The sequence below is a fragment of the Eptatretus burgeri genome, chromosome 3, assembly GCF_056783735.1.
Source record: "Eptatretus burgeri isolate ZD-2024b chromosome 3, Ebu_testis_v1, whole genome shotgun sequence".
NCBI lineage: Eukaryota > Metazoa > Chordata > Myxini > Myxiniformes > Myxinidae > Eptatretus > Eptatretus burgeri.
This window is the reverse complement of record NC_140963.1, coordinates 117,703,604-117,723,352: the sequence shown is the minus strand read 5'-3', so window position 1 is coordinate 117,723,352 and position 19,749 is coordinate 117,703,604. Positions and strand designations below refer to the sequence as shown.

The window sequence follows — 19,749 nt, the reverse complement described above, 5'->3', positions numbered from 1 at the left end:
AGAAAGACATGAGATGAACAGCGAAAGGCCCGCCGCCAGGCCAACAGGGAAACGAGAACGGAGGAAAGACTACAGGAAGTACCTGTTGAATTATGGACACGACATCCGAATGACGTGGGCAGAGTGCTAGCCGCAACGCCCGTGTCTATCCAGATAAAGGAGGGGGTACCCCTGCCTTGAGTGGCTCAATACCCGTTGCGCAAAGAGGCGATAGAAGGGATCGCTCCGGTGATAGCATCATTACGCGACCAAGGGGTGATAATACCTACTAAGAGCCAATGTAACACACCAATCCTGCCGGTGGAGAAGCCCGGAGGAAACAAATGGAGGTTTGTACAAGATCTGCGAGCAGTGAATAAGTGTGTGAAAACGTCCTTTCCCTTGGTGCCACACCCGGTTACGATACTGTCAGGGGTGCCGTCCACTGCGACGCACTTTTCCGTGGTAGACTTGTGCTCGGCGTTCTTTAGCATACCGCTAGCCAAAGAGTCGCAACACTTGTTTGCCTTCAGCTACGACGGACAACAATACACCTGGACTGTACTTCCGCAGGGGTTCTGCGATAGTCCAACGCTCTTCTCGCAGGCTCTGAAGGAGGACCTGGAGGACATAGAGCTCCCGGAAGGATCAGTCATGATACAATATGTGGACGACCTGTTGGTATGCTCGGACAATCAAACGAAATGTGAAACGGACACTGTAGCGCTGTTAACAGCTCTCGCCCGAAAGGGCCACAAAGTCAGCAAAGACAAATTACAGTTTTCGCAGCCAAGGGTGACGTATTTGGGACATATACTGGAACAGGGGCAGAGGAGCCTCGGAGCTGAACGGGTGGAGACAATCCTAGAGCACCCAAGACCCACTACATTGCGACAATTACGGCGGTTCCTCGGGATGACGGGATACTGCCGGCAGTGGATCCCTGATTATGCAGTTAGGGCGCGATCACTGTACGACATGGTAAAGGAGGCAGAGGGGGATAAGATCTCCTGGACGAATGGTGCGAACAAAGACTTTGAAACATTGAAGCAGGCCTTATCAAAAGCACCAGCATTGGGGCTACCGAACTATGATCTTCCCTTCACCCAATTCGTCCATGAAAGAGGAGGGTTCGCCCAAGCGGTGCTGACGCAAGAACACGGAGGAAAGAATAGGCCGATTGCGTATTACAGTAGTCATTGGACTCGGTCGCCGCCGCCTATCCTGGGTGCTTACGGGCAGTAGCGGCAACGCAATACGCAGTAACCGCAACAGCGACGCTGGTTTTGGGTTCTCCGCTGACCGTGAAGGTACCGCATGATGTGGCGGCGCTGATACGGCAAAATAAGACACAACATATATCAGCGGCACGAGCAGTTCAACATGATTTGGTGCTGTTGCAGGCAACTAATATAACGATCGAAAGATGTTCGCCACTGAACCCAGCCTCCCTAATGCCAACGGGCGATGAGGGAGAGGCACATGTGTGCGAACGAGTGCTGGTGGAAGAGACAAAGGCTAGGCGAGACTTACAGGAAGCCCCGATCGAGAATGCGGAATTGGAACTGTTCGTGGATGGAGCGGCGAGGAAGAACCGATGGGGAAAAACCATCGCTAGCTTTGCAGTATGCACCGCAAGCGCCACCTTGAGGAAACAATTGTTACCAAAGGGATTTTCAGCCCAACAAGCTGAGCTGGAAGCGTTGATATGCGGGTGTGAGCTGGGTGCGGGTAAGACATTGAACATATACACAGATTCTAGGTATGCCTGGGGCATCTTACATGACTCCGCTGCCATTTGGGCCTTGCGTGGCTTTAAGACGTCCTCAGGGAAGGTTATCCGACATGGGGACCTGATCAAACGACTGATACGAGCAGCACAAGAGCCGCAGCAGATTGCAGTGATTAAATGCAAAGCTCACACAGGAGGGACAGATGAAGTGTCAAAAGGCAATGAAAGAGCAGATTTAGCGGCAAAAGCAGTGCTCGATGAGGAGGAGGCGAACCCACAACCAACGACCGAACTCTACGTGGAGCAAATGGTAGACGGTCCACAAACGCAAGAACAGCTGAAGGACCTGCAGGTCTCCGCAACTATGGAAGAACAGGAATCATGGAGGGTGAAGGAGGGGAAAAGCAAAACACACATGGAGTATGGGTGGATGAGCGAAATAGACCATTTGTACCCCGGATATTGCTACCGTGGCTCGCCCTCACTGCACATGCGCAGGGCCATATGGGAATAAAAGGAGTGACGGAAATTATTCGTCAAACCTGGAATGCCCCAGGTGTAACAACAGCAGCAACAGAGGTGGTTAGCAATTGTGCGACCTGTGGTAGACATAACAGGAAGCATGCCGCCAAGAAACGGGGAGCACACCCACCCCCCGTCTGGACCGTTTCAACACCTTCAGATGGATTTTATAAAAATGCCGGCATACAAACATCACCAATATGTGCTGGTAATCGTGGATATGTTTTCTAAGTGGGTAGAGGCCTTTGCCACGACCAATCAGGAAGCTGATACAGTGGCCAAACTACTTTTACAGGAAGTAATTCCGCGATTTGGGATTCCAACACGACTGTCCTCGGACCAAGGAGGGTCTTTCACGGCAAAAGTAATGGAAAAGGTGGCCGAAGGCTTGGGTATCAACCAGAAACTACACTGTCCGTACCACCCTCAGTCAGCAGGGGCGGTAGAAAGAGAGAACCAAACCCTAAAGCAGACGCTTTCCAAGCTCTGCGAGAGCCAGTCAATGCCCTGGCCAGACGTGCTGCCGATAGCGCTCATGAAAATGCGGGCAACAAATAATGCCACAAGGGGACTCTCGCCCCACGAAATAATAACAGGACGTCCTATACAGTTACCGGTCTCGGCTCCGCCAGATATGGGAGATTGGGATTTGGCATGTATGACTGACGGAATGATGAACTATTGCAGAACACTCACTGCTACCATTAGGGCTTTTCACTCACAGGTACAAGAAGCATTGCCGATACCTGCTGGAGACCCGTTACATGATTTCCAACCTGCTGAACGAGTTTGGGTGAAAGAGTTCCTGCGGAAAGACGCCCTGCAACCCAAGTGGACCGGACCCTACACTGTACTTTTGACCACGCTCTCGGCCGTCAAAGTGAGGGGTAAGAGTGCATGGATACACCACTCACACTGTAAACGAGCACCCAAGGAGGCCGCTGAAGCTAGGGAACCGGAGGAGGTAACCCCAGCAGAGGTTCCGGCAGTGTCCGATTCAGTCTTTTACCGGGATAGTGAAGACGACGACGAGGGGAGGATGTGATATCTCTACAGAGACCCCTCCACCACCACCAAACCAAGACGGGGCTGGCCCAGCAGGACAGGGTGAGATAGTACAGGGAGACCCACTGCAGGCAGAGCCAGGCGCCCGCCGGACCCGGGACCTGAAAACGTAGACAACAGGGATCCTGAAAGACCAGCGCTAGAACCAAACGCTCCGCCAGACGTGGAGCCGGAACCTGGACCGGGCACCCTGCCAAACGTGGAACAGGCAGGTTTAGGCGACAACAACATTGTAATACAGGAAACAGCGACAGGACCTTTGACGACACAACATGCAACTCCTGGTGCTAGCGCTGCTCCTGTGCGAGGGCGGCCTGTCACTAGGCAGCAAACCGACAGCCTTAGACCCCGAGAACCATACACGCCTCCTACACCTCGACCACGAAAGGGGAAACGGGAATGAGTTAGCAACTTCTTTACAGCGAAGCAGGAGAGAAGTACCGAGAGAAGGTGACAGCAAGCAAATATGCAAATTTTGGGACAACCCATAACAAGGAGTTAGACACAGTTAGAGTATTCTCAGTTAACAGCACCCAACCTTTCTCATCAATGGTTCCACGCACACGGCCTGATGAGAGGATACTGATACGACCTCAACAACTCATAGAAATACCCTGCATCCTAGCAGATGGGTCTAGTGACCTGGTAGAACGACACAAGGAACTTAAGGCCATCGTATGGTACTACCTGATTGGGGAGCAGGATCTCTTGGTAGCTCAACAAGTAAAGAAACAGAGAGGACAAAAGGGATCCTACAACAAACAAGGATATGAATGGGGCCAGCATGCAAGTCTGATAACTAGAATTCCACAAGTACCAGATGACACCAAGTTGGCATACTTTTGCCGCGTTCTATGGAGCAACCATACAGCATGGCTTAATTGGATACACTTTGATGTACACAGACAGGAGCCGCCGACAAGGCCCCCAAATACCTTTATAGCCCTAACCACAGAGATAGCAAACATTGAGAACCGGAGTGAGTGCTGGGTGTGCCTTAAACCACCATCTGGCCTCGTGACCGGACTTCCTCTTTTCGTACTACCATTAACCATCTTCAATCATGTAACCGGACCAGTAGAAGGGCTCGAAGCTAAGACCTCAGCCCATGGTTATACACAACGGGTCTATGCAGGGAAGAATCCGAGTGCTAATGCAATGGTGGTGCCATCTCCCCTCTGGGTAGAAAACACCAGGGGAGCGGTCTGTTTTACAGGACAGGGAGCAAACAGAATGGGAAAGTCAGAGTGTGAGATTCAACTTCCCCTCCCAGAATCAACTGACCAGGAAGTCATCGCTGTTAACCCGGACACCCAGGTAGAGGAGCAAGTAACATTCACAATAAAAGCAGCCTTACACCATGACAACGGAATGATCCCGCCAAAAGGCATTCACTTGGTCTGCGGGGACAAGGCTTACCCCTACCTACCAAAAGGGTGGGAAGGGAGTTGTTATTTAGCTTCAGTATTTCCGGACAGCAGGATTAAGACCACTTTTTACCCTACCCCTGCACAACCACGGTACCGACGCAGCGCATCAGAAACAGGGGATCCAGAAGGATAGGCCGGTGTATCAACGCGCTTGGAGGTGATCAAAGGCACCTGGTGGGAGAAGGCTCTTGGCTTTTTCATGCCACATGCTGGTACTACTATTAATAGCATTAGGTTAGATGAGCTTTCGCAAGTTTTGGAATATTTAGGTAATGTAACCATGGCTTACTATACAGAATTAACAGATATGTTAGTATCAATGCGCGCTATGGTAATGCAGAACAGAGTAGCTCTAGACATGCTTCTAGCAGAGCAAGGAGGGGTATGCGGGATGATTGAAGGAGAATGTTGCGTCTGGATTCCGGACCCGAAGGACATAACATATCGTGCGGTGGCCCGAATTAAAAAGGTGGTGGAAGTTCTCACAAGCAATCGAGTGGAACGTGAGGAAGGTTATGCATGGTGGAAGTCGATCTTCCAGGGCTGGGGAGGTTGGTTGTTGCGTCTAATAGGGTCAGTACTTTTAATCATTGTAGTGGTAATTTTTGGGGTGTTTCTAATCAAACTTCTCATTACCATTTGTTTGAAGAAATGCTGCGCAGCATCACCCCTCACCCAGGCCATTATAATAATTAACAGCGAACTCTCTGTTGAGGACGACTTGGCCAGTGATGGGGAGGGGGAAGACCAGGGCCTTCAGGGGGAACCCCACTTAGACGTCATACACGTGGACCTAGGCCAAGGTCTACAACCATTCCTCTTTGTTGAAGCAGATAACTAACCCAGGAGAGAGTGCGTGTTGTTTTGCCTTCCAGTGTGAGATGTGACTCCTGCGCTGGACGAGCTTACACCCGTGCCTTGAGTACTACTTTTGCTACTTGCTTATGTATAATTGTTTAAACAATAGTATTACCACTGCTGCATAAAACAGTATTACATGTTAATATGGTGTGGACTTAGCATAGAATTCATATACTGCAGCTTAAACGGGAGGCATGTGGCAGTGGGTAGGACAGAAAGGGGGAAGACAATGGTAACAGAAGCTAACCTGAACCACCGGCAGTTGGGGACTTCTCATTTGGAGAATGTTGATGGCTATCCACGGCATTCGTAAATCCCGTTTGGCAGGCGCGGGGGCCTAGGGGTAGCTGCTACAGGAACCAAATAGGGGTCCACTCGGTTGGTGAGTATCAGGTGTGGCTGGGAATGGTCAAAATATGACCAAGGAGGGAAACTGTTATGATGATATGCTCGGTGGTCATATTTTGGACCATTAGCTGTGTGTTAATCAGCTGTCGGGATTCAAACCTTGCTTGTAATTGTGTATTATTCAAACCTTGCTTACCTTGCTTTAAAATGTTGCTTTGAATGTTCCAGGCTACCAATGTTCCATAGCACCCACTGTTTTTGGACAGCGCCCAACTGTTTCTTGGAAACTAAGCTCTTATCACCCTTCCTGTTGCTCTGTGGTAGTGTGCCCTTAGTGCGACCTTGGAGAGAACTGTGGACCTGTTCCTTCAGTGTATGCTGCCCACACATTCCTATTCTCAGTGATCACCAGAGTTTTGCCTTTGTTATCAGCAGGTGCTAGTGAAGGAGTGTAGGAAGCTTGGAAAGTTGTTAGTTTGCAAGACTTGCATATCTGAGAGTTGTGTAGGCAGCTTGGAAACTGTTGGGTTGCATATCTGAGAATTGACCGATTCAACTTCCCCTAGGGCCCCTAGGGAGGAGGGAAAGAAGCCCACTGTCACATTTATTTCTTTATTTCTTTATCCCTTAGCACACACTTTTAGTCCACACCCAATTTTGCATTTGTGTGATTATATATGTAATGGTTTTGAAGCATATTCTCAATGTGATTCGGGGGAGCCTGACTGAAGGGTCACTGAGTCACATTCCGCATGCGTGTGGTCTTCGGAAATAAAACGTGTAATTCGAGGATCCTCATCTGACTCTATCATCTTACTCGGCCGAGTGGAGAGTCATAACAAACCTCATCCGTAAGCTTGCTGTCATGAGCTGGGGAGCTGGGATACACAGCATTCGTACTTCTACCCTCACATTAGTGTATTCCACTGCAGAGTACTGTGCACCTATCTAGGCTGCATGCAGTCACACTAAGCACCTTGACATTGTCCTGAACTCTGCATGAGAATTGTATCTGAAGTCAACCCCTCAACAGTATCTGAACACTGAAGTCAACCCCTCAACAGTGGCTCCTTGTGCTCACTAACATCGCACCCCTGGACATTCACATGCAAGCAAACGTCCCGAGCGTAAGTTCAGACACAATCCAATGCTGACCTTCCAATCCACTAAGAGCTACTGAACCCTTGAAAACTTTGAAGTCACAGAAGCCTTTCTGGCTTAGGGGACCTGCAGTGACCAATACTGTACTAATGATAAGGAGTTGTGGCAGCATAATGAGAAAAGGCATCAGTTTAAAAAAAAAAAGGCATCATCAGTGAGAGACGCCAGTGGAGTGGTCTTGATCGACTGCGAACTCCACATGCAAGGACCACTCATAATATGGTTAAGTGGAAGCAAACTGATAGCCCAGAGTATACCTGTGGCTATAAAGATCAGACAGTCCGACATGTAGAGGAAATTCAGCAGGTCCTTTGCATAACTACATTCGGCCACTAATGCAGCAATCATATGGCTCTCATGACTAGATAGATCTTCAATCATAATTGCATACAACATCATACAAAATAAGAAAAAGAAGCGATGGGTAGCTCGTCTCAAATGAAATAGGAGGATAGAAAAGCTTCCTGCTTTGTCAGGACCAGAGCACCAGGCAAAGACCAAGTAAGCCTCTGCAACTTGCAGAATGAGGCACAACCTTTTAATAAATTATGGGAATGGTCCCAACTCAGGATATATATTTCCATGCAAAATAAATGCTGGTCATACGATACCTGAAGACGGAGAAATCGTGGCCGTGCATAGGTGGGAAGGTAATGGCACACATGGGTACATAATGCGGTCGCATCCAATTTCTCGTCCGGCTTCAGCACCAGAGCAGCCATTCCGATCTTTCCTTCGTGGCCTGCATTTCATAACAATGTGCTCACATAGAAAGTACACATAGGTCCACATAAAGAAACACCACACAGGCTTTCAAAGAAAAGAAAATAAACATTAAATTTATCGGTGAAAAGGTATTGGAGGAAGAAGGCATAAAAAGGATGGCCAAATATGGACAAAATTGACGTTTATAGCACAGGTTGTAATAAATAAATAAATAAACCTCCATCCTTTTACATAACAACGCTCATTCATCTTAAACGTGCTGTCACCACATTTCTAACCTTTAGAGTAAGAGGTCAAGCATGTGGTTACAGTCACATTATTTAGTGATGTCTGGTATCAGGTTGTTCTGACAAGATGGTGCAGAGATAACTTTGAGCTGTCTAGTCGAGGTTTGATTCCTGCCCTGAATATAAACTGTCAGGTTGGTGCTTCACAGGTAGGGCTTGGTTGCATCACATGGTGCACCATCCCTCAGATAGACGTTAAACTGGACATCCGTCTGCCGGCATTAGTTGGTGGACATCAAATATCGCGGAGCGGTGTCCTTAGCGAAGAGTAGACGAGCCATCGTCGGTACGATGAACAAATTACAAATTCCTTCCCTAAACTACAGGGGGCACTGCATCAGCGGCAAAGACTCAGCCAGTGATGTTACTCGGAGCCATGCGCTGCACACGAAAGAAGAAGGAACATCTATTTGTGAACGTTACAGGTGTTCTCAAAAGGACTTGACATTTTGTACCAGGCCATAGCTGAATTCAAAATTTATTCGAAGACCACCCACTGAGGGTCAAAGTGCACAAACGTCTTTCTGGTGACGTCACCATTTCCACAATGTAGGTTTGATCCCATTCAGAAAACGATTCCACCCAAACAACACGAAACCATTTGGGGTCTTTTGGGGTTATTACCAATACACCAGGCCCACAAAATCCCATTCCAAGGAAAGTGTTTACTGGAACTGAATGTACAAGCCAGGTTAAAAATCGGATCCGGTAAAGGCCTCAAAGCAGGAAACAATTAGTTTAAATCCTTTTCAGGTCACCAAAAGGGCCATCCTAGCCTCACCTGGAACGCTGACCCCATAGACGTTAGCTTCCTGCACGAAACTCAACATAGCCAATATGTCTGCCACCTCTGTTGTGGCGACATTCTCACCCTTCCACCTGCAATAAATGAGGAGAAAGACCTATCAGTAACACAACGACATCAGTTCACCTCCTTACTCAAATGATGTAAATATTTGCAGAATGAAAATCTTGGCACTCAGCAAGAGTCCGACATGTATAACCGAGTTTGCCGGTAAGTTGGTAGGAAGTCTAATCAAATGGAAGACCAAATACTGCATTGGAGTGATCAGAAGGAACCAGAATCAGTAAAGAGCAATCAAGAGGAACCCAGATAGGATTCGGGTTTCACGCCACCACCCTCAAACCCAACCAGGCGCAGCCAAGTGAGTATTACAAAAAAACAAAAATGTCTGCAAGAATTCACTTCTCCTTCAACAGATACATATGTACTGTGGACTAAGACTTTTAAACAAACTGTGGACTCTGATTTGAGTGGCGGTGAGGTCATCGTTAACGTTAATAATTGGGGCCTTGTAACCACTGCACTGGTTGCATATCAACCACTGTTGCTTTGGAGACATCTGGATTTAGTTCGGGTAGCACGAGGAAAACCAATTGAAGTTTAATACAATTGTGAAACAAAACCGGCCTTTCACCTGATTTTGTGGGCCGTATGATGTTTCACATCCCCTTCCGCACATGTGGGTTTAGTTTTAAAATGGGCACTTCTTGGTATCTCCAAGTTAGCGGTTTATACAAGGAAGAATAATGCAGGAGAAAGCCATCACGCCCACGCATTTCTGCCAATATCCATGAACTCCATTAGTCTCGATGCATGTACGTACTTATATCCAGTTTAAACCGAACTACTGTACGTTTCTGCTGCTATTTCTCAAGGATCTTGGTATTTCTCAAGGCAACGTGCAGATATGTCCTGCCTCTTTGCCCATCAAAGGATGATGGGGGGGGTATTCACTCAAATATAAAGTACAGATGAAGAGATCAACACCATAACCTTCCAAATGGCAGTCAAATTCACACCACGTCTATCAGCTTTGTAACCCAGTGGTTGGTTGTATGCAGGACCTGGCTGCGGGTTTGTGCCAGTTCTTGCAGGGGCACGGCATTGTCACCGATGCAGTGCCCCCTATAGGTTAGGGCAGAAATTTGTGATTTGTTCAGGGTGCCGGCGATAACTCACCCACTCTTCACGAAGGATACCGTGGGATCTTAACGTCCACCAACTAATGCTAGTAGACGGTATCGAAAGGTTGTGTTTCTTCAACAATTAGTCCTCATCGTAGTTTCATTCCTCCCACAAGTCTCCATCTTTGTAAAGGTGTAAAGTACCTTTGCAATTACTTTTGGGTAAAGGCTCACCTGAACGTGTCGCCAATACGATCGTTAAAGTACAAATAGCCATCGCTTTCCTGCACAATTAGATCGCCAGTGTTGAAATAGACATCGTCCGGTCGGAAAACACCCCGGAGCAACTTCCGCTCCGACAGGGACTTGTTACCGATGTAGCCAAAGAAAGGAGCCAGGCGGGTTACTGGAGCAATGAGTAGACCAGGTTTTCCTGTGGAAAAGGAATCAGTTTTGTTTTAGATGAGTACTTAGACCCCTCTACATAAACAGACCAAATGAGAACTTCCAAATCATAATTGGAGCTCCTCTCTCTCCATCCACACCCCTCCCCCCCAAAATCATAATTGGAGCTCGGCTCTCTCCATCCACCCCCTCCTCCAAATCATTATTGGAGCTCCGCTCTCTCCTTCCTACACACCCCTCCCCCCAAAATCATAATTGGAGCTCCGCTCTCTCCATCCACACCCCTCTCCCCAAAATCATAATTGGAGCTCCGCTCTCTCCATCCACCCCTCCTCCAAATCATTATTGGAGCTCCGCCCGCTCCATCCACACCCCTCCCCAAAATCATTATTGGAGCTCTGCTCTCTCCATCCACACCCCTCCCCCAAAATCATAATTGGAGCTCTGCTCTCTCCACCCCCCTCCAAATCATAATTGGAGCTCCACTTTCCATTCACCCCCCCTCCCCTCCTCCTCCAAATCATATTTCAAGCCCATGGTAAGAATTAAATTCATTAAAAATACTCCACTCTCCATCCCCTCCAATTCCTCCAATTACTCTGGGGACTCTGGGTATCTTTATGTCATCACTTTTCTCTCCACAATCAGAGGGACCATTGAGAATTTCTTATCCCCATTGATGTCAACTATTGGGGTTTATCCATGCTCCATCCTATAAATACTGACATTCAAGTAAGGAAACGTCCGTCCGTCCGTCCATCCCATACTCTGCACAGAGTGTTGGTGCTGCCGAATTAGTCTCCTGGGCTATTGGGCACAATCCTGGATGGGTCACCACTCCAACACAGGATACTCAAATGGTCAATCACCCCAGCAAGCTGGTACTCATTTTGCCGACCTCAGAAGGATGACAGGCTGAGTAAACCCCACCTGGTATTAATTCAATAGATGAGCAGGAGTTGAACTCAGGACCCTCGGATCCCAAGCCCACAACCCAAACCATTAAGCCAACACCAGGCATAGCACACACCATTTAAAAAAAAGAAGTATTTGCTAGGACGCAATCCCAATCAAAGCGCTGACCTACCACACTCAGAGTGGATGCTCCATCTCTGCGTTTCTTGTAAAACTCCCGAGTACACACATATAATTCATTTTACCGGCCTTTAAAGGCTTCCAAGTTAACAGATTTGCTGCTGGTGTGCCACATGGCAATTTGGTTACCAAGTGATGATTATTATTCAGCCAGAGTGCTCACCCGCAGATGCTCCCGACTTACCGAAACCAACTCGTATGCAGTGACCCGAAACATCTCTCAGTGGTTCATCTCGTTCAATGTCATACTCGATGAGGTCAAACGGGATGAAAATCTGTCAGGTAAATAAATACACGAGTTAACACAAGATTTAGAACCAATAGCCGAATAGGCAGGACCGGTGGGGGTGGTAGCCAATCAAGATGTGGAGCAGAAAAGGTGTAACATCCAATCAGATTCACGGAAATGAAATGAGAACAAATCGCTTTCACCACTGGAGTCAGATATTCCGATTATTTTCGGGGCACAGTTTGAACGGAGAGCCGCCGCAGTACCTTGGCGAGAGAAGAACTCCTGCCGATAGAGCCCAGCTTGCCCTGGTAGTTCAAGAATGCCACATTGCCCTCGGTTGCCGCGTACAGCTCACACATGCGAATGTTGCCGAAACGTTCTAAGAATTCTTGCCACACGTCAGGGCGCAGGCCGTTTCCAATCGCTAAGCGCACGGCATGCTCGCGCTCATCTGCATGCTAGAACACGTGATCACAGGTACAGGTTATTGCACTGCAGGAAAGCATTTGCTTCATGTGAAATGACAATGGTGAGAGGGAAACAGATTCATTTTAGGGGCATGACATCGTTTGTTTTTTTTTCCTTGTCACAATGATCCTCATGGAGGGGCTAAACCGTGTCACGTGTACAAGACAAAAACATTTGCAGACATCAGTGTACCTCAATATGAAATCTGTGAATTTAACATGGGTTTCCTGCCTCATGTAGAGTTTCCCTTTTTTAAACCAGGAAGTAAGAGGGGCAGAGGAGAAAGATTGCATAGAAAACAAGAATTTTTTTTTATAGGTTTTCAGGTACATACAAGATGGCTGCCAAACCATGTGACCTTTGACGTCATATGTGCGACTCATTTGTTCCTCATGGATAGGCAGTCGTATGTGTAAAGTTTCGCCTTGATCTTTCCAACCATTTCAGAGAAGAAGATTTTTGAAGGTTTAAAATAAAATACAATACAATATAGCTGCCGCATCACGTGACCGATGACGCCATCAAAAAAAATTGTGGACCATTTTATCCCTAGATGATCCTCAAAATTTTTTATACTGATCAGATGTAGCGTTCTACATATGCAATTATGATGTCATAACGAAGGCAAGCAACTATGACATCATAAAAATACCACACTCATTCGCCATGAGGAGTGCTTGCTATGCGCCACTTGTACACCCATGGTTTGGGGAACACTTGTGTGAATTTCCCCTCGATTTGTTCAGCCGTTCTGGAGAAGATTTTTTGGGGTTTTCGGGTAAATCCACTGTGGCTGCCAAACCATGTGACCAATGACATCACATGCGTGAACCTTTATTTTTTTGTGCACATTGTCTAGGTTCGTTTGAGAGCTAACACACAATGCACAGCAAAGGGGGCATGAGACAAGAGGGGCAGGAGAGGGAAGGACAAAACAGTGGGGAACAGAGACATTAGGAGATCTGTGGAAGGGAGAGGGATGGGGTGGGGAACACGGGATATAAATAGAGTGTGTAGTTGGGAGGGACAGATTGGGGGGGAAAGTGGGGGAAAATAGGAATTGATGGTAATCGGGAGAGAATACAAATAAAAACGATTATGCACCTTGATGGGAAGGACGAGTCGGCCTCAAGGAACCCGGTAAGACAAGGTCGACGAAAACTCACAAAATAGCACGATTTTTGAAACAAAACCAAACTAGGAACACACAGTAAACATGTAGGTGAGAAAATAAACAGTTAAAACATGACATATAACGACAGGAAACTTAACTTTGAGAAAGTCGGCAGAGACCCCTGAGAGAAGCTGCCGTTTCCCCAAGCCCAGAACCGGAAGTCAATGAACGGAAGTTGTTCCTCATGGACAGGCAGTCAAATGTGTAAAGTTTTGACTCGATCTGTCTCACTCTCACGAAAGTCCCACAAGTGTTCTGTGGGATTGCGGTGATTGGGAGGGTAATGGAAGATGGTAAACTTCGTTCTCGTACTCCTCAAACCACCCGGTGACAACACATGGACTGGAGCATTATCGACTTGAAAGACACCCCTCCCAGCAGGGAAGAAATGCTCCATCATGATATGCAGATGATCACTGAGGACTGTAATGACTAATGGAGTGCGCTGCATCAACCCTTCCTTACAATGGAATAAGTGGATCCAGACCATGTCAGGGAAGCGCACCCCACACCATTATAGAATCATGATAACCTTGTACTGTTGGTACCAGGCATTCGGGACTGTGAAGCTCCCTGGGTTATCACCACACGAGTACACGTGCATTCGTCGAGAACAAGGTGAAGGCCAACTCATCAGACCATATCACATTTAATTCCTCCGCTTCTTGACAGTCCATTGCTTATGCTCCTTGCACCACTACACTCACAAACAGGCATTGCCAGTTGTTATGAGCACTGTGTGCATAGCAACCCAGCTATGGTATCCAATGCTGTAAAGTTCCCTCCTGCCCGTTTGACATACAGGATGCTCATAGCCCGCATTGAACTCCGCACACAGTTTGTCTGCCATTGCTCTCCTGTTTCGCTTCACAGTCCAGACGAATGCATTTACATCATGCTTGTTGAGCATGTGCCAACACTTACTATTACTCTCCAATAATGATGTCTTTCATTCTTTTTCCCAGGCTGGCATCACCTTCGAAACATGTAAGCAATTTCTGCAGCCTGTCACCGAAGCACCTGCTAAACACGTACCAACAATTACAACCCATTCAAAGTCACTGAGGTCACCTCTTGCAGCCATGCTGGCTCTTAATACTGGACTCGAGCCACATCTCGCATATATATATATATATATATATATATATATATATATATATATATATATATATATATATATATATATATGTATTATATACAGTCAAAAAAGCCTGGTGTTGGCTTAGTGGTGAGGGTGGCGGCTTGGGATCCCGGGGTCCTGAGTTCAAGCCCCGTTGGCTGCTGAATTAACACCAGGGGGTTGACTCAGCCTGTCATCCTTCCGAGGTCGGCGAAATGAGTGCCAGTGTACTGGTCCCGGTGTATGCCCCGGTGAGAATAGGTGTACCATATCCCTGTGTGTCGTAAGAGGCGACCAGGGTTGGCGTCAGGAAGGGCATCCGGCCATAAAACATTGCCTCAAGAAAAAGCCAAACCCCTGCACAGCAGGGAAAAATGGCTGTAAAAACGGTCATTTTATTTATATTTATTATATACAGTCAACCCCCGCTTCATTGCGGTTCACCTATCGCACCCCCGGCTCATCGCGGGTTTTCCCTTGGAACACAACTAATTTTTTCTGCGGATTCCCCCGGTACATCGCAGTAATAATATATAAAATATAAATTATTTTTGCAGTAAATTATAACGCGTGGTGTTCGACCAGTCACACAACGCACGAGACAAAGTTTCGCTTGTGAACTTCGAATATTTTCTACATTTTTTCTCCAAGCTCCAAGATGCCACCCGAACGCCCTGCACCTTCGAAGGCCTCTGGCAAGGAACCGAAGCGCCAGAGGAAGGTCCTGGGACGCTCCAGAAGGTTAAGGTGCTCGATATATGCTTCAGGAAGGAAAAAGGTTTGCCGCTGTTGAACTGCTCGAACCCAGCACCTCAAAACCTACCAGACCAGACGAGTCGATCTCCGGCACCTCAAACCCAATCACTGCCAAACGGACCAGACCAGACGAGTCGATTTTTTGGGGAGGCGTCCGTTCATCGCGGATTTTCACTTAGCGCGGGGAGGTTTGGAACGTAACCCCCGCGAGAAACGGGGGATTACTGCATATATATATATATATATATATATATATATATATATATTTACATATGCACACACACAACGAGGAGACTGCCTGGAAGAGATTTGCATCCTTCACGCATCTGGCATGTACATGTGGTGGCCCCATACTTTGCATACATGTTGTACGGCCCATGCACCCTCATGTTTCAATTTTTTTTGTCCACTATTTCACTGAATGTAATGGTTCTATTTGTAATGCATATAACTTGCTCATCAATGAACATTCGATTACTGGTTTAAAAAAAAAGATTATCCATTGTTGGAGAGGAAGGAAAAAAGAAGACAGCCACAGATGTCACCTTGCGCTGGGAGCAGAGGTATCGGCAGATCTCTCCTATGTACTGTATCACAGTCACGTTATGCTTGCGGCAGTCACTCCAGAAATGGCTTGCAGAGAACTTTTTGCGCAGAACCAGTGTGGCACCTGCAAAAGAAAAGAAAGAACACTCTTAGTAAATGAGGGGGAAAGACTTTGACAGTTCTCTTGGGTCTCCTCCTTTTCTATCTGAGGATATCTTTCAGGATTCCAATTATTCACGTTTCATTTCGAGCAGCTAATACGACCTGAAATATTGGGACAATACAGGAACTAATAAAAAAAATGTTTTCACTACCCAAGGTGATGCAGCCACAGAGGGCGATGATGGAGGCAGCACTATGGTAGAGTGGAAGGGCTGTATAGATCACGTCGTCTTTCGTGACCCCACACAAGTAAGGAACCCATGCACCACGCATTGCTCGCTCATGGGTGATGATGGCTGCCTTTGGTAGGCCTGTGTATCGGAATGGATGGAGCACACTTTGAAAATTACATCGTTAAGGTTAAAAAAAAAAACAAAAAAAAGTACAACATGGTCCTCAATTGATGTAAAACTTAAAAAAACAAAAACAAAGATCACATCATGTGCATGTTCATTAGAATCAATTTACTGATGTTTAACTTCTGAACTGAAACATGAATGATTTGCAAAATAATAATCTGCAGAATACAAGATGAAAGGACTCTGCTTTTTGTATATTTCGATGTACCGGCGATTTGCATCACACCGTGGTCGAAAGATCTGCCAAAGAGGGCGTTATCCAGCATCCATCATGTGGACTTTGACCTTTTGAACCATCCAGGCACTCCCTCCCTCTGCAGCACCATTTTAATTTGACCTAACCAGGTTCAGCGAATGTTGTACGGCCCAGACTCAACATCACACCCTCCCTGGAATACAGACCGCTCCTTCCATGCACACGTGGAGTTGCACAATTCAGGACTGTCCCTTGAAGTACTGTAATGTATTAGCCTGTGACACTTGAGCAACACTGATATGCTCAATCTATGTGCAACAACAACAAACACGATGATTAAAAGTAGTCTTTCCAAGTCACGAAACTTGTAAAATCAATATTGCGGAGGTAATTTGCAATAAGAAAATGGCAGAGTCGGTACTGGGATACAATGCAGTCAATGATAGGTTAACATCAGCGAGGTTGAAAGTGAGCACCACCATCATTTAGATAGTTCTTCAATGTCTGCAGCAGATGAAGAAAATGTGGAGGAGTTTTATGGGAAGTCAGAGGAACTGGTAGAACAGGTGTTTGAAGGAGATGTCTTGATAGTTATGGGAGACTGGAATGCAAAAACTGGAGAAGCAGGAGCACCAGAGATGACATGAGAGCACGGACTTGGTGTCCAAAATGGGACAGGGGTCACATGCTGGAGTTTTGTGTGGAGAATGAGCTCATAATTGCAAACATATCGTTCAAACAACCCAAGCATAGACTGTACACATGAACTTCTCCTGATGGGAAACAGACATCAGATTGACTACATTCTAATTAACAGAAGATGGAGAAGTGCTCCGCAATCTGCCAATACCCTGCCAGGCGCAGACTGTCGGACAGATCATGAACTACTTTTGGCAGAACTACGAGTCAAACTGAGAAAAGTGTAAAAAATATCAAAAACTCTGACAGGATATGACCTTCGAAGCATATTATTGAAGCAATATGCAATAAATAAATAAATAAAACGTTTTGCAGAGCAGGACTTGGTTGACAGAACATCAAATGAATTGTGGCAAGAAGTTGAAGACATTGTGAAAGAAGAGTCCAAAAACAACATCTCAAAAGCAGAAAGAAGAAGAGATTAAAACCCAAGGTGTACCAAGAGAGGACATTAAGCGGCTCAACGCCGACAACCAACGACAAGCTGGGAAAGACATAGGTGTATTTTAAAGAGGGATGTAAAGAGATAGGAGGTAACAGAGCTGTTAAAACAACATACTTTTGAAAAATCAGAGAGATCACAGGAAAGTTTAGGTCTATGATTGGGGTCATAAGAGTAGAACAGGAAAATATCTGATAGAAGATACAAGTGAAAGTAAGATGGAAGAACTACTCCGAAACTCTACACAAATGAGATAGCAATATGATGGCAACCTTCGAAGAAAGAACACGAGCAAGAACCAGTAGTGATATAATATGAGATACGTGGAGCCACGAATGAACTGGCAAATGGAAAAGCTCCAGGTGCTGATCAAATTCCAATTGACCTCTTTAAGGTAGTTTGGGAGGAGGCAATCAAAATTTTAACAGCTATCTGCACACAGATCTGGAGCAGGATTGTATGGCCTATAATGTGGAAGTGGTCAGTCTACATACCATTGCCAATGAAGGGGAATCCAAAAGAATGTTCAAATAACTGAATCATTGTCTTGATGTCACATGCCAGCAAGATATTACTAAACATCATTCAACACAGAATAGAAGAATTCATGAAGTGAGAAATCTTTTTCACAGCTGTGGATCCAACTTCCACATCCTCTGCAATCTCATTCTTCCCTTCAGGTCTTCAAGACAGCTGTTCATCATCACCTTAGGTTGTCCCCAATCCAAAACCATGATCTTTTCTACCCTTGTTAATCCCCGCCTCCCCCCAACCTCACTCCAATCCCTCCTCCTTACAAATTTCCAGTTTTCCCTCCGAAGAGTTTCCTTCTGCATCCACCTTGTCCACCCATGCATCCTCTCCTGCCTCCCCATTGTTTGTCCAAGTCTGCCTCGAGCTTGACCTTCAACTCTGCTGTTGTTCCCCACCCCTCTTTGCTGTTCCCTTTGCCCTCTTTGCACGTAAACTGCATTACCAACTGTGCCTCTCCACATAAGCTGCATCCTCAACCGTGCCTCTCCACGTAAGCTGCATCAGCAACCTTTCCTCTCCATGTAAACTGTCACAAAATGTTCCTCTCCACGTAAGCTGCATCACCAACTGTGCCTCTCCATGTAAGCTGCATCACAAACTTCCCCTCTCCATGTAAACTGTGTCGCCAACTGTGCCTCTCCATACAAAACTGCGTCGCCAACTGTTCCTCTCCATGTAAGCTGCATTACCAACTGTGCCTCTCCATGTAAACTGTCGCCATCCTTGCCTCTCCACATAAGCTGCGTCGCAAACTGTGCCTCTTTACGTAAGTTGCATCAGCAACCATGCCACTCCACATAAGCTGTCACCAACTGTTCCTCTCCATGTATGGTTTGTCATCAAATGTTCCTCTCCACATAATCTGCATTGCCAACTGTTCCTCTCCACGTAAACTGCATCAGCAACCGTGCCTCTCCACGTAAACTGCATAAGCAACCATTCCTCTCCATGTAAGCTGCATCAGCAACCATTCTTCTCCATGTAAGCTGTGTCACAAACTGTTCCTCTCCACATAAACTGCATCAGCAACCGTCCCTCTCCACGTAAGCTGCATCACCAACTGTTCCTCTCCACATCAGCTGCGTCACCAACTGTTCCTCTCCATGTAAACTGCGTCACCAACTGTGCCTCTCCGTGTAAACTGTCACCAACTGTGCCTCTCCATGTAAACTGTCGCCAACTGTCCCTCTCCATGTAAGCTGCATCACCAACTGTCCCTCTCAATGTCACTCCCTCTCTTTTTCTTTAAGACCTGTTAACTGAACCACACGTGGCTGCAGATCTGGCCCCATGTTTGCGGTGACGTTAACTGTAGACCTCTTCAATGCATATTCACCCCGTACATCAGCCCCTTCGGTCGGGCCAATGGCTGGCTATCTCAATGCAGTTTCGCCATTCTTGCACATTTCATGACTTGAACTGCAACGCTCTCGTGTATGCAATGTAAAGACATCTAAACAGGGGATAACAACATTAAAAACACACAGCCAGGGGTTTGAATCAGGGAGGACAAAACACTCA

General features: G+C 46.6%; 1 protein-coding gene across 2 annotated transcripts in view; it reads right to left on the bottom strand.

Moving 5' to 3' along the window:
- Positions 1-19,749, bottom strand: part of LOC147030808 (long-chain fatty acid transport protein 2-like) — a 39,821-nt gene that overhangs the window by 8,382 nt on the left and 11,690 nt on the right. For both annotated transcript variants that reach the window (XM_085875241.1, XM_085875240.1), the window contains 7 exons: positions 16,151-16,309; positions 15,836-15,960; positions 12,036-12,230; positions 11,725-11,815; positions 10,275-10,473; positions 8,893-8,990; positions 7,710-7,840 (listed from right to left, as the gene is read on the bottom strand). In XM_085875241.1, the coding sequence (XP_085731367.1) occupies positions 7,710-7,840; positions 8,893-8,990; positions 10,275-10,473; positions 11,725-11,815; positions 12,036-12,230; positions 15,836-15,960; positions 16,151-16,309 (998 nt within the window). The remainder of the gene's footprint in view (positions 1-7,709; positions 7,841-8,892; positions 8,991-10,274; positions 10,474-11,724; positions 11,816-12,035; positions 12,231-15,835; positions 15,961-16,150; positions 16,310-19,749) is intronic.